The following is a 15,868-nucleotide window of genomic DNA, read 5'->3' on the forward strand; positions in this document are numbered from 1 at the left end:
TTTTGTAACATGCTAAAATCAGCTAGTTCCAAACAGACTCAGTCATCGTGACATCATCCATTGGTTTGTGGATGCCTTGAGTTCAGTATTTTGTCACCCTCTTGAATTTAGGGGGGTGTTAGTGGGTCACGCTAGTCGAGGTGACGTCTGAACAGGTGAGTCTTGAGCCTTTTCCGGAAAATGGCAAATGACTCAGCTGTCCTGACATTGGTCGGGAGTTTGTTCCACCACTGATGCGCCAGAACAGAGAAGAGTCTGGACTTTGCTGAGCGACATTTGTTTGATTTCAGCGATGGTGGTACCAGCCGGCCAGCTGAAGTAGAGGAGTGCTCGCTTCGGGGCATGACGTTTGACCAGTGTTTGAAGGTAGATGGGTGCTGTTCCATTGATGGCCCTGAAGGCCAGTGTCATCGTCTTGAATTGGATGCGTGCTGGAACAGGGAGCCAGTGGAGGTCACGGAGGAGGGGGGTCACATAGGAGAATTTGGGTAGATTGAAGATAAGGCGTGCTGCAGCGTTCAATGCGAGGGCAGTCTTTCCCTGGGATGAAGAGGAGTTCGGTTTTATTCAGGTTAAGCTTGAGGTGATGTGCAGTTGTCCAGACAGAGATGTCAGCCAGACAGTCCGAGATGCGAGTTGCAATGTGAGTGTCAGAGGACGGGGGAAAAGAGAGGAACAGCTGGGTGTCATCTGCGTAGCAATGGTAGGAGAATCCATGCGATGTGATAACAGAACCTAGTGATCTGGTGTATAGTGAGAACAGAAGCGGTCCTAATACTGAGCCTTGAGGGACACCCGTGTCCAGAGAACAGGGTTTGGACATAGAGCCATTCCATGTGACCTGAAAGGTGCGATTTGTCAGGTATGATGTAAACCAGGTGAGAGCAGAGTCAGTTATGCCAAGTTCAGCCAGAGTGGAGAGGAGGATTTGGTGGTTGACTGTGTCAGATTCCTATTTTAAAAGGTCAACACAACTTTTTTTATATTGTCTTTGCGTACCATTGGGATGTTTTCAACTTTCACTCAGAAAAAGACGAATGAAAATATGATAAAATGTATTTAATACATTTAGTCCTCCATTTGAGTCATCCTGCTCATCTAATACAGGCAGTCAAAGGCCTGCTTGTGTGCTGTCAGACTCACAACCTTAAAAAACGACTTGTGAAACTTTCAGCTGACGATTTCACCGACTGTATCATAAGTGTGTCACATCGGGGTGGGGAGATGCGAGAAGGCGCAGACTGAGAGAAAGAGAAGTAGCACAGGAAGTGGCTGAGGTCTCGGTTTTAAAGCGAAGAAGCGTTGATGCTCAACCAGAAGCTTCGACTCTCCAACCAGCTGGCACCGTGCAGCTGACATCTTGTGCTCAGCATTCCTCTCAGAGTTCTGGCTGGTTCAACCAACAGGCTGGAGGGAGGCCTCGGGTCCAGTCTGCTGAGGAGGATTTCTTCCAGGTAGGTCACCCAAAGGTGTTTTAGATCAGGGTCACTTGGGAGGCAACAGTCATCACAGCACATCACACAAATTCACGTGTGTGTTCACTTGGCTCAGCTGTTCAAGAGGCGACAGTTGCACGGATGCATTTCATTTACTCACTTGCTTTTTAACTTTATTACTCACGTTGAGAAAGCGATTGTTTGTGTGTGTGTATGTGTGTGTGTGTGTGTGTATGTCACTTTGTTTCATGGAAGAGCTGATTCAAGGTGGATTAAAACTGGTGGCCACTTTGTAAAAGCAGGAAGCCCAACTAAGATGACTTTGTACATTTTTATATTAAAGGTGCAATGTGTAAGATCTGGCCACCTGCTCCCAACACGTAGGGGGCAGCATTTTCCCCTGGATCCATACAATAAAGTTATAGTTATCAATTAGAAAAATCTACAAAGCCAACTACTAACAAAACATGGTTTGAATGTTTTAAACTAAAATCCAGGCCAGCTCTGACACATTGCACCCAATGATTTTGAAAACGCTTGCATGCTATGACACAATTTGAATACGCAACATTATGTGTAATATTACCATGAAAGTCCCTGCACCATTGCAGTGGAAGGTGATGGTGACAGTAGCTCAGTTTCAGTAAAACATCAATAAAAAATTGCTTCTTTTTTGCATCAAATTCCACTTTAATGGATTACGACGATGATCACAGTCGTTCACGCATTTTCTCTAAACAGCAAGTGTCACCAAATTCTTTTTTATATTGTGTGCAAACAACTATCATCTGTAGTTCAATCACACAAGTCTCAGTAGTACGACAACATGACAAATGATACACACAATGCTCTGCAGAACAGAAGAATATGTAATTACTAATAACTAGAGGATGGGACCTAAATATGACAACACATACATGGTAAATGATGTATCAAACGATAATTATAAAGAAGATTCTTATTCATTATATTTGTCAAATGTGTCTACAACAATAAGAAAAAAACAATTGCAAGGTGTAACACCAGATTACATACTGGTTTAATGAACATGAAACATTAGTGGAGTATGTTTTATCACTGATGTAAAAGCAATATGAACTAGATACTAGAAATAAACACAACAATTGAAACATTAAAACACAACAGCTACAAAGCCTCTGACATGGCTGATTTAAGTAAAGATAACCACACAAGAGGATGTGAGAAACAACGTATACCGTTGTAGAAGAAATTGTGTTACCTTACAATTCTTATTTGGTTTTGGTATAATGTTCCTTTCTCTCTAAACATCAAATGTCCTGCTGAGCTGTTTTCCATTGTGTTAACCCTTGCCGTCTTGATGAAAAGACGGCAAGGGATAATTCCCTCTTCTCTGTAACATTTGTCTCAAATGCATTGATCAAGGCCCGATGAGTGACCCCTGTAGTGACATCGTCTAGCTCTCCCAAGAACGGTCACACCTTGTAGATATCAACAGATGTCTCTTCCTCTGCAGAGAGACATGTGTTGATTCAATGCAAATCCACCCATGACAACTTCCCTTTTGTTCTCTCGAATGTTCTGTATAAATCCAACTCGGCCAGGCCATTCGAGAGACTGGATCTTCATAGATACACTGTGAATTTCTTTTCTCCACTGTCAGTGATTAAACCTCATTTGAACCAGCCATTGAATTGGACCTGAAGAGTTTTCTTCCACACCGTCCAGTAACGCTGTAAATACAACCTCACATGTGTGACACAAATGTTTGGTAGGGAAAAGGCTGACAGTTCAGCTGATTTAGGAAAAGTGGAGTTCAGGGAAGTTTCTACTGTCTGAGGGGAAGTGTTTTTTTTGTGCTTGTTTTTTTTCAGCGAGGATGAACTCTTCCTGTAGATTTCTGGGTCAAAACAGTCCACCCATTAATACCAAAGGAACCCGTGTAGCTTATGAAATCAATTTGGGTCCACTGAAGCTTTTCTTGTTTCTCCTGTAGGAAGTCTCACCAGCGTAACAACCAGCGTCTTCGACCACAGGAGGCCAATGAAATGGGGTAAGATATTTTGGAGGGGCGTCAATGTTTCAATATTTCTCCTCTTAGTGTTGTCAAATTTTCTTTTTTCAACACCCTGGTATAATATGATCATACATTTTATTTAAGGGTGTTATTGGATTTATCACTGGAGATGAGAATTGAGATTTGATACCAGATGACAGGAGATAAAAACATTAGATTTTTCTTCTTTGGTTTCTGCCTCAAATCATTTCCCAGCATCCATTGTGATCCCTATTCTGAGCAATGCTCTGAAGAACAGGAACACAAGCTGTGTTTATTAAAGATCATAGTTCTTTAGTATTAATATAAAGATGCTTTGTGATTAAAGACTAACTCAAACCCAAAAGCGCTCAGCTGAAAAGGCTTTATGGGTTGTTACTGGTGTTGTTGATTGATTCAGGTACGTATGTGGAGCCCCCCCAGTTTGAACACCTGCATACTCACACAATAATTATGAATAATACAAAACATATCTAATAAAGCAATTAATAAGTGCTTAAGCATTCAATTATCTCTGCAAACAGCATCTGTCTATTACAAGACCTTTCAAAATAAGGGAAAATGACCCCCTGAATTTTGAAAATGCCTTTGCTTTACACAATGTACATTTGATCGTTGTATTTTCTGTCTCTTTTGACATGGACTCCCCCTATGTGAGTAGCGGCAGGAAACAGTTTAAAGAGGATAAGTGGTTCACTGCTTCACTGCTTCCTCCGTTTCAGATCACAGACACTCTGTTTACAACAGATACAGGGCTTTTGTAAGCTGCACGGAAACTCCTTAACTTTTAACTTCATCAAATGCTTCTCATTAGCGATGGTTAAAATTAGGCTTTGGGCCATGTAAGTAGTTTGCGTCTGCCAAGTTAACAGAAGGAAATGGTGTTCACTGCAAATAAGAGGAAGTGCTGAGTGACAAAACTCTGATGCTAAAAGACTAACTAACATACAAGCTTTCAACATAAGGTGAACACATGTTTGATAAACCTACCTTTACTCGTACACTAGTTTCGTAAAGCACAAGCTTCTCTTGAAAGTGTCACCTCCTCCTCCTCCTCTGCAGGGGAAGTGGAGACGACAGCGGGCCGGGGAGGCTGAGCCGCAGATTGTCTCGTCTGGGCAGCAGGCACCAGTCCAGAGATCCTCCCAGACCCCCAGCTCAGCCGGAGAGACCTCCTGCCCAGCCTGACAGACCTGTTCAACAAGGTGTGTGTACACTGGCTTTCTAGGAAGGACATTCCAGCTATTGATCAAAAATCACAACAGAAGAATAAGGAAAACACAATACAGTAATGATAGAAACATATACAAACAATAGAGTTAACAAAATCAAGTAAAAATAACACAAATGCAGAATATAATCGCAATAAGAGAGAGAAAAGAAAGAAAGAAAAATAATCTAATATAGAAAAAAATAATTGCAACAACATTAAAAACAAGAGTAAAATATAACCTTAAATGACTCAATTAATTTAATTAGTAAACAAAAAAATAAAAAAGTTATTATTTACAATAATTGATCCCATTTGATCGTAGGAAGGGAAGACATTTTAATTAATTTTTAGGTTCTTTAGTTGCTTTGTAGTGTTGCTTTTTGGGATCAAGATTTTTCATCAAGATATAGTTTATGAAACATGAAATATGACACTATACATACCATTTCCTGTACAATATTTAAAATTGATTTTATTGTCGTGACTATATCTCACCTATAGTTATAGTCAAAGTATTCCTATGTTTACCAATACTGCACTTAATGTTCATTTAACTGTTGCTAATATCTACCCATTACTTATTCTATTAAAATGAATGAACTTAAAAGTTTATGAGATTGAAACAAAACAAAACTGCAGCGAAAGTACTTGGTTATGTTTAGGTGTTACAAAAGTATTTGGTTCACAGGGGATACTAACATTAGTCCCATGGGGTCCACCACCCAGACCTCCTCCCCACGTCGACTTCCACGGACTTGTTTAAAACAAATGTGTGATACATCAAGAGAATATGTAATCCAATATAACATACTGTACGTTTCCCCTCAAAATGTATAATTCACAATGCAGTCTGAGGGGAGACCAAGCTGGAGAGTCAGCTGTGGTCACCTGCCATGTCGTGTTTTCTTTAATCGATGCATTAAAAAAAATCAGAAGGCTGTTGAAACAACCTTCAACTTGTTCTGCACTTAAATGTTTTTTTCACTTCCTGATGGTAAACTGCATGTCATTGTCATCTTTCCCTCTGTGCAACGACTCTAACCGAAATGATTCATTATTATAGATTAAATATAGACGAAGCATTTCATCCACCAACTACAACATGAATGTATCGCGTGTCCAAACATAGATCCAAAATTATGCAAAAACTCTCTGGGGCCATTCTGCATATGTTATGAGTTTTGATACTAAAAGTACATTTTATTGGTAATAATACTTCATATCCAATAGTAGTTCCAAGCACCTGCATGAACAACAGCATCACACCTTTCCTCATCTCTCAATATCTGTTTTCCATTTGTGTTTGCTAGACGACAGGCCTTCTCCAGCAGCTCCAGCTCCAGCTCCAGCTCCAGCTCCAGCTCCAGCTCCAGCTCCTCTGCCTCCACCCTTGGAAATAGCACCTAAATGCCCAGACAAGACCACAAAGCCCAAACTTCCCCCTCGGCCGCTGTGCAAGGTGTTCAGCAGCACGGAGCATGGAGCCGCTGTGTTGCAGGTATTTAGACACAAATATGAAAGAAAGCAACTCTTTGTCAACATGACTTATTAGTGTGAGGTGCTCCGTCACCCTCAACAATAATTTATGGTGGAGTTGCACACTGGCCCTCTCGCCTGTCACACAGTGACGGTACTTCATGGAGCTTTTTACATTAATGTATCAATTTGGTAGCGACAACTACTCTACAGGAGTATAATTTTGCTCTAAATAATAACTGCATGAGATAAATCACAATCAGAAAAAACTTTATTGATCCCAGGGTTGAATCCGTACATTACACTTGCTCTTATAAGCGTAAAGAAGTAAAAGAAAATATAGAAATGAAGGGCTAAATAACAAACACAAACAAAACATGATACATTCTGTTATGAGGTGAATTAACAACATAAACACAATAAACACACACATAGAATCTCGTAGGGGGTGCTAATCCTCAGAAATTAAGTATTAAGGTTAATATTAATTCATATTAACATTAGTCATTTACTGGTGTACAAAATGCAGAACATGAAGCCAGCCGTGACAAGTATTGTATTTCCTGCAGGGATTTGATGTTTTCCGGGCGGATGAGACTCTCTGTGACGTCGTCTTGGTTCCCGGGGACAGCAAGGACACTTTCCCAGTCCACAGAGTCATCATGGCTTCATCCAGTGATTATTTCAAGGCCATGTTCACAGGTGAGATATATATACAGTATACAAACACACACACACACACACACACACACATACATTGACATGTCACAGCAGGATCCCATCCAATTTACTGTGTTATGGTCACAATCATTCCAGTGAGACATCATGCACAATAAAAGGGCCCACATAAATGGAACAGACCCATAATTAATGTTATTTCACCTGCTATGACGCGCCAAAATGGCATCTGTGAAAAGCGCTGATACGTGTGTGTACATGTATATTTGGGTGGAAACAATTTCAGTAACACCAGCACAAGAGTTTACAGCCATGCTAGCAGCTGTTTGCGGCTGTTCTTACTTTGAGCTAAATGCTAACGGCCCAATGGAAGCATGTTCATGATGATAATGCTAACATGCTGATGTTTGACAGGTAGCCTATTGTAATCCTATAATGTACCATTTTCACCATTGTATGTTTCGTGTGACATGTGCTAAATAGCAGCAAACATGAAGGGCATGTTTTTAGGCTTCATCTCAGACTTAGCTTGTAAGACTATTATTAGCATGCTATGCTAATTTAAGTGTTCTGTGCTAGAGTGCTGCAGGAATCAGTCCTCAAACATGGAAATTAGTTAGAATTTTTGCAGGTTCTCTCATCTCAAGGTCAATGGGCTTTTTGAATTAGTTTTTGGTTAGATTCCTTGTGAACATGTGGCTAAATCAGAATTAAACACATTAAACGTCATCACGCCAAAAACATCAAGCTTCGTCGTGGTGACATGGAGTCATGTGACCTTGGTGTAGTTATCCTTTAGCCTAACATTTGCTTTTTACTCTCACTTGCTGATTGCGTTCACGCTTCGTAGATCATAAACATGTTGTTAATTTGTGAAGATTATATTGCTCAACACAACATGTATTTATCAGAAATGTTTGTTTATTTGCTGCAATAGGCCAAAATCCTTTTCGTTGAGGGAACCAGTGTGGTGCTTGCCTCCAGGCTTGGCTGACAAAAATATGTCATCCCTGCAGCCACAGTACTGTACTAGCTTTGCCAACAGATATGTAAATACACATTCTATCCTGTGACATATTTTGGATTTGATATTTCAGTGAAAAGGGTTCATAGAAACCACAGGTCAATATTTTCATGCGTGGCGCATACTTTCACTTCTTGATAAAAATGTGAAAATAGTAAAAGAAAAGAGGAAGAACTTCTGCATCTGCATCAAATTTCCTTTCAGTTGCAGCTTAACAGAAACATTTGGCAGCATAATTAACTACAGTACATATTTCATCCTCACCCTGAATAATGTCTGAGCATCCAGGCTTGACAGTGTCAGCGTTGACTTTGTATCTTGCCGACTGTGCACTTTGGCATCATACCTGCACAAGACAACTCTTCTGAAATGACGCATTCACCTTGTCTTTGTCTTTTTGTGCTTTGTACTTCAGGAGGCATGAGGGAGCAGGAGATGAGAGAGATCAAGCTGCACGGGGTCACTAAGTCGGGTTTAAAGAACATTATAGACTTCATTTACACATCCAAAGTCAGCCTCGACATGGGGAACCTCCAGGACACACTCGAGGCTGCAAACTTCTTACAGGTCATGCCCGTCCTGAGATTCTGTAATCAGCTTCTGAGCAGTGAGGTGAGAGAATTTACGATGTTGCATAAACTCAGCTACAACTAGAGGTCTAGCTCAGCAAGTTGCACTATACTAGTTGCAGTATACCACACATAATAAATAACATTCATGAGTAAAGTCTGATTACTTTTTGTAATCACATTATTTAAATTTCTGTGTTGTTCTTGGATGCAGATCACTATTGATAACTGTGTGGAGGTGGAACGCATCGCCACAGACCTGCTTCTGGAGGATGTTCATCTGAATATAGGTGGGTGTTCATGAAATGGATCGAAGAACACAGTAACAAAAGTACAATCTTCTTCAAAGGGCCAGTGTGTCCCTTTTCAAGGGTTCTATCAGCGGAAATGGAATATAATATTGATAACTGTGTTTTCATTGGTGTATTATCATCTGTAGTGTTATTATGGTAAGGATAGGATTGACTCAATGGCTCACGTTACCGCAGTCGAGATGACACCACATCCTACGCACTGCCCCTTTAAGTTTGTATTACTACGTAGATGAAGTGGAAGGTGTGATGAGAATAGAGCCTCTGTATGGAAGTTGTTCAACTCAGTAATCCCTAAAAGCAGTCGGCCCATTATTAATACCATAAATAAGCAGGGTCATTCCTTTTCAAATCCCCATAGCAGGATGGTCAGCGTGGCGGACATTTTTTTCTGAACGATTTTGCGGTGTCACTTTCTGTAACCACTGTAGCATGAAAGCAGTGCTGTGCTACACTGGTTACTGATAATGAGCCGAGCAGTGGGGTGGGTCTAAGGTTCCCTCCACTCCGGAGAAGCTAGCTAACTAGCTAACTAGCCAGCCATACATCTCCGGAGCTGCCTCCTTTCTCTTCGCGTCGAGCTGCGACAACGCTTTCCGGCCCCACAGACGTGTGTTGTCACCATGGCAACTAACAACAATGGCCATTTACATTCGTACTTGTCAAATGACCGCTGAAAGCATTTTAATTATAGTTGTACGATTTATACCCACTTTTACATTATTAAAAACAAACAAACAAAACTAAAGATTATTTTGGTTCAAAAACTAAGGATCATGTTCATCAATATTGATCCTCTTTGTTTTATCAAACCTAGGTGAATTTGTGAGCCAGAACCTCTCAGCGTTGGTGGCGTGCGGCCGCTACCTCCAGCTCTCTGAAACCAGCATGGCCAACGCTCTGGCCAGCAACTGCCTGAAGGGTTTCTCTGAGATGGAGCTCTACCACATCGCCAGAGGATGGCTGGACCACAACTTCCCCAGTCGGTGCTCCTCCGTCTATGCCTTGATGCGCCATGTTCGCTTCCCACTGATGAGTCCCAGCGAGCTGATTCAGATCTCCCAGGAAGATGAAGAGGGAGGAAACTCCATGATGCGCTCTGAGACGGCCTGTGTGAGCCTCCTGCTGGAGGCCAGCAACTACCAGATGATGCCTTTCATGCAGCCAGCCCTGCAAACTGAGCGGACACAAATACGCTCAGACGACACCCACATACTGGCTCTGGGCGGTGTGATGCGACAGCAGCTGGTGGTGAGCCGGGAGCTGAGGCTGTACGATGAAAAGTCCGGCCATTGGAGGGCCCTGAAGCCCATGGACGTTCCGCGTTACCAGCATGGCGTGGCTCTTCTAGGCGGCTTCCTCTTTATTGTTGGAGGTGAGATCACTTACACTTCACACTCTCAGGGCGATATTTATTGCATGTGTTCATGCAATAAAAATTGCATGAAAACATGCAATGTGCTTGCTACAGGATATGAGCTTTGTGAAAGTATGTTCCCCAAGTGTGAAAATGCTAGCGCACAGAAACACGACCAAGACAAACCCTAGTTTTCTTGTTAAATAGGAAGTGTAGATCAACACATAAATCTTATTTTCGAGTTAGTTGGAGATGAAGAAGTCATGGTACATCATGCATCATCAAGACTCAAAGTAAACTCAAAACCATAAATGTGCACTCTATTATATGAACCACTCTAATAAATACAATATTTCTTGTTGACCCCTCAGGCCAGAGCACTTATGACACCAAGGGTAAGACGGCCATAGACAGCGCCTACCGCTACGACCCACGCTTTGACAAGTGGCTTCAGATTGCTTCCCTCAACGAGAAGAGGACCTTCTTCCACCTGAGCACTCTGAAGGGGAAACTGTTTGCAGTCGGAGGAAGGAATGAATCAGGAGAGACTGGTGAGCAGCTACTAATTCTAACGCCTACTGACGTTTATTTGGAGTCAACAGGAAGTCTATTCTCTCTGTTTTTGGTCTCAACCATCTCTTGGGGGAAATATCTGTCTCTTTAGCTTCTAAATGATGTACTATGGTCACCAGCCTTTGTAGCTTGTTAACACATAGGTAACTGCTTACTTCATCATCTTAATCATCACCCATCACCATTTTATTTATCAACTACACCCCTGGTAGGGTGTAGAGTATGACATGCTGCGCTCTGTCCCGATATGTATTTTAACAAAATGTTTCACAAACCTGGCTAAATGTGCCATCAAACTTTTCACTTTGAAAAACAAATGTAAACATAAAGCTGTATTTTATCCATCAATCATTTATTAATTTGTTAATTTGACTCATTTGCTGAGGCCCACGGTGCAGAGATCAGGAGGGTTCCCAAAGGAACGGATGTGTTTGCAGTTGACTCGCATACGTACACAGAGCTATGTGGAAATTAAGCGTGAGTGCTTTGAATTTAAATTCTGTTTCCCAAACACCTCTCTGTCTCTGTGATCAGACTCGGTGGAGTGCTACAACCTGAAGAAAAATGAGTGGACATTCGTGGCCAATATGGTGGAGCCTCACTATGGACACGCTGGAACGGTTCACGGGGGCCTCATGTACATCTCAGGTAAGAAACACTGTTCAACACACAGCTCAGACTGATCAGTTACCGATCAGAATGCTAGTACTTCACACTGAAATTCACTTCTGGTTTCATGATACAGTGATTTTATATACACACACATATGAATATGCATTTCTCAACACCACCAGACTCCAGTTAGTCTTCACTGTTCCAAAAATCACCAACTCTGGTTTAGTCAATATTACTACGTAATTCACGAATTCTATATATTGCCTGTGAGCTGAAGTCCTCATACTTGAACAACAGTGTCAGTGTGTTTTCAAAACACCCCTTTGGATGGTTTTGATTCCGCTCGGTCGGTGGTTAAGGGCTTGTTAAGTTTTAGTGAGAACTATGTGGTGAGGGAAAGATCATGGCCTGAGTTATGCAAAGGTTCTCTTTGTGTGAAAAAGGAACCCACATTGACTGTTGACACAGTCTGCAGTGTTAAGACACAAGTATACTCAGGAATTTGACCTGACCGCCGCTCTGAGGGGGTTTCACAGCCATCTGACAAAGGCAGCTTCTTTCTTTGCCACTGAGACGACAGACTTTATTCATACAATCGATGTAATCAACACCAAGGTCATTTTAGGTGCTTCAACAAATGAGCATATGTCAGATGTACAAAGGGACTCATGTTGAATACATTAGAAGTGTGATATACAGTATTTGCAGTATGTGCATTTGGGTAGATGCCTGTCACAGTCTGTCTCTGTGATCACCTGACGGCCCCAACCATTTGCCCACCTGTTCCCCGTTCCTTTAATCTGCCCTTTTCCCGCCTCACTTTGCCAGTTCGTCCAAGTTCCAATGTTCCTTTTTCGTTTGAGCTTCTGTTTCAGAACATTCTCACTCCCAACTCGAAACATACAGATTCTTGGTCAGTGGCCCTACGCTTCAAAGTATGACCTTCTAGATACCTGCCTAGCATCATTTTTGGACGTGTCTTTTCAGAATAAACCTCTGTCTTCATAGGAAGTTTGGGCAACAACACCGGGTTGTGTGTTATCTGAACCTTAACTCTTTTATGTACCTGCACCTGCTGTTGAGCCCACATACACCTTCATCCTGCATCCTCATTTACATTAACAAGACACACCATCGGTCAAAAACCGCACAGCAAACCATGTATACATTAATGATGATGGAAGTGCTTCACCATGGGACAAATCCTTTACACAGAAGACTAAGATAATTTGGGTCCTTAACAGAGAAATTGCTAGGTGAAAAAAGCCTGGCTGGCCTATTTGAAACCACTTCCTGTTCAGCTGCTCTGATACCAGGCAGGTTTCTTAGCAACCTTGGACAGGAAAGCCGTTTGTCACATTGAGAGCACAGATATACGAGTTTCACACATACCACAACAAGACCTGTGGTTGAAGTGGATCACGGTTCTCAAAACCTGTATTGTTTTGGTGTTATTTCCCAGAATACACAACATACTAGTCACATGTTCATGTAATTCCACCAGAGTTGAAGCTCAAGATTCAGTGCAAACCAATCAAAAGATACAAAGTTTAGTAAAAGGGTTGCAGGAAAATGTATTTAAAGTGTGAGCTCAAGTAGCTGTCCACTCTTTGTTGTAATAATGATAGTCTGGGCCCTGCGATAGACTGGCGTCCTGTCCAGGGTCTACCCTGCCTTCGCCCAATGACAGCTGGGATCGGCTCCAGCCCCCCCGCGACCCTGAATACAGGATAAGCGGTAGACAATGGATGGATGGATGATGGTCTGAATCATAACAAATAACTTATTTCTAAAAGATACCAATAATACCTAAACAACTAATCAGGAGCTACAGAAAATAATCCATTCAAATTTAAGATTGTATGGTCATTTCACAATGATGAATTTGGGAAGGACTTAGAGAAACGTGCTTTATGTACGTGAAATTTGCCACTTGCAAGAGTGAGATTCATCATGTGGTTCAAAGATTTATTTTCAAATTCAAATCTAGTGATGATGCGTTTAGGTGTAATTGGTAGAGAATGTTCAGTTTTCTCACAAACAAACTTCTCTATATCTTTCCAACCCACAGATGAGAACAGGAAGTGACAAACCAGAAGCAGAAGTGTCTCTGGCTCCGCCAGTGAATTCCTCTGAGCTTCTTTGAACTGAGCTTCGGAATTATGAATTTCAAAAAGGTTTCCCTTTGGGTGAAATCTTCTCATAGTTCAGAAGTTCTTTTCACATGTTTGTTTGTACATTTCACGTCTTTTAAACACAGCCTTTGAACGTTAGCATTTTAGCGGCCTAAGTGACGTTTCTTGTTGGCTTCCCTGTTGTCTCCCAGGTGGCATCACCCGTGACACGTTCCAGAAGGAGCTTTGGTGTTACGATCCGGCCGCCGACATGTGGCGTCGTCGAGCCGACATGAAGGAGCTGCGTGGCTTGCACTGCATGTGCACCGTCGGAGACAGGCTCTACGTCATGGGCGGGAACCACTTCCGAGGCAGCAGCGACTACGACGACGTCCTGGGCTGTGAATACTACAGCCCCGAGGCGGACCAGTGGACGGTGGTGGCGGCGATGTCGCGGGGCCAGAGCGACGTCGGTGTGACGGTGTTCAACGGGCAGATCTACGTGGTGGGAGGCTACTCCTGGAACAGCAGGTGCATGGTCGACATCGTGCAGCGGTACGACCCGGAGCAGGACGTGTGGGACAGGGTGTTCAACGTGCTGGAGCCTCTGGGGGGGATTCGTGCCTGCACGATGACGGTTCATCTGCCGGAGGGGTCGGTAGACGAGGCACAGTTACAGGAGTGTCCTCTGCCCACAGCCAAGAGCTGAGACTGCATGGCAGTAGAGCCAGAACTGACTAATATAACTGCATGTTGCAGCTAATAGAAGGCAAAACAGGAAACTGTGTGGGTGCAAGCATGGCTCGCCATCGCACATTATTTTTCAACGGTTTGAAACTTCAGCTCTCTGTCACACTTTGCTGTGTCCTTAGTGCCATTTCCTGTCCTTGCATTTAGCGTCAGCCAAGCAGCATCCGTCCTGCTCTGTTGCTTGTTTGTTTTCTCTCTGCCGTTTCAGTATGTAAAGGAAAACGATGCATCTTCAATGAAAGGTCAAACCCACCCTCCCTCTCAAGTTGGATGGCCACTGGACGTTGAGTTTCGCTGTTTCACAGGTCAAAGCGAATGAAAGAGTTAATTTTGAAATCAACAAAAGCATCCGGCATGGAAGTAATGTTACTAAAGGATGAAGCCGGCTTCAGTCTCACTAATAATCTCTGAACAACGCAGACTTTATCTGGCTAACAAGCACTCTCTGTGTCAGTTATCTTTGACACACCATCAGATGAAGAATTGAGTCATAAGATGACCATGCCTAACCTAGACGACAAAGACAACATTATGATCAATTATGATTTGGAAATTTGGAAACTCCTTTTGTTAATTTAGCGTGCAACTACCACCAGAAGTCACAGTTTGAAAAATCAAACTTTTTTGTTGTATATTTATGTATTTGCAGTGTTTTAAGATGAAAATAAAGTGATGATTGTGATCTCCATGTCACACTTTGAGTTAAGTTATTCACCGGAGGCCAAAGTCAGCTGTTGAGACAAACTAAAAACGGTGGAAGTTCCTCAACAGCTGCACAAGCATGTCAACATACACACACACACACACACACACACACACACACACACACACACATGCACAGAGACACACATACTCTATCATGTGCATGTGATGCAAGTGAATGACGATGAAACTGCCCTTGAGATGTCGACCTTCATCTTCCAGATGAGACAACAATCAGCTGTGATACCGACTGCTATGCCAAGGACGGCAACGAATGAGGCGCACAGTTACTTTGATTAGGAAAGAGATTCATGCTCTAAAAGATGTGAGACACATAACTTGAAAAGAAGCCTACGTAGTCAACAGACTGAGTGTTTTAGGCTACTGTTTAAACAGTGGTGTGGAGGAACTGTTATGGATGTTTACGGACATGAAAACAGTGTAAGCGTGGGTAGAAACCCTGCAGCACTCAGAGTTTCCACCACTCAGTCACATGACCTGGACTACCATTCACTGAGAAAACCATGGCCAACTGTAATTCATCTCGGTGCGAGGAAAAACATATTTGGCCATCTGGCCGACAGAAGTCGCCTTGAAATGTTGAATCTTGTTTTATTTGGCTGATCTAGCCTTGTACCTTTGTCAGGAGTGGAATGTATTTTAAGTTGAATCTACCGGCGTATAAATCAAATCCTTTACTGAAGTGCATGTAATCAAACTTAAATGTTAAAAAAAAGCAACTCCCAAGTTGATATTCTGCATTTAAAATTTTAATTAGAGCTACTACGAGGAACTTTACTTCTGTGTTGGTTTTGGCGGTCCCTGTGGATGAAACTGGTCATGTCACCTGATTCCCTTTAGAAAACGACTCATTGAACTGCAGCAGGGTCTGACAGCCCGCCCTGCTCGGTCCTGATTCTGGTCCTGCAGCAGCATGGTGTCGGTGCTGGCTCCCTGCAGGGACCAGCGGACCTGAAGGAAGATTTGTTGAACCTGCAAGATTTCACTAGAATCT

The 15,868-nt window shown here is 42.4% G+C and overlaps 2 protein-coding genes across 3 annotated transcripts in view; one reads left to right on the plus strand and one right to left on the minus strand.

Annotated features, from left to right (window-relative positions):
* Positions 1 to 15,868, minus strand: part of lmln (leishmanolysin-like (metallopeptidase M8 family)) — a 429,410-nt gene that overhangs the window by 95,933 nt on the left and 317,609 nt on the right. The gene's annotated exons all lie outside the window — the stretch shown is intronic.
* On the plus strand, positions 1,262 to 14,839 carry LOC311021902 (kelch-like protein 9). 2 transcript variants are annotated; one of them, XM_084022801.1, is made up of 11 exons: positions 1,262 to 1,454; positions 3,412 to 3,468; positions 4,534 to 4,676; positions 6,013 to 6,182; positions 6,730 to 6,862; positions 8,278 to 8,474; positions 8,646 to 8,721; positions 9,560 to 10,117; positions 10,471 to 10,650; positions 11,207 to 11,320; positions 13,614 to 14,839. In XM_084022801.1, the coding sequence occupies exons 2-11, from the start codon at positions 3,464 to 3,466 to the stop codon at positions 14,108 to 14,110; spliced, it is 2,073 nt and encodes a 690-aa protein (XP_083878927.1). In that variant the 5' UTR covers positions 1,262 to 1,454; positions 3,412 to 3,463; the 3' UTR covers positions 14,111 to 14,839. The 2 variants fall into 2 exon arrangements, with proteins under 2 accessions (XP_083878927.1, XP_083878926.1); XM_084022800.1 differs by having other exon boundaries at positions 1,264 to 1,454; positions 5,995 to 6,182.

The sequence above is a fragment of the Eutrigla gurnardus genome (genome assembly GCF_963514095.1).
Source record: "Eutrigla gurnardus genome assembly, chromosome: 12".
Taxonomy (NCBI): Eukaryota; Metazoa; Chordata; class Actinopteri; order Perciformes; family Triglidae; genus Eutrigla; species Eutrigla gurnardus.

Excerpts from the sequence above, each read along its gene's own strand:
- LOC311021902 (XM_084022800.1), top strand. Across the intron at positions 4,677-5,994 it reads TGACAGACCTGTTCAACAAG|ACGACAGGCCTTCTCCAGCA; the intron begins GTGTGTGTACAC and ends TGTGTTTGCTAG. Across the intron at positions 11,321-13,613 it reads GGGCCTCATGTACATCTCAG|GTGGCATCACCCGTGACACG; the intron begins GTAAGAAACACT and ends GTTGTCTCCCAG.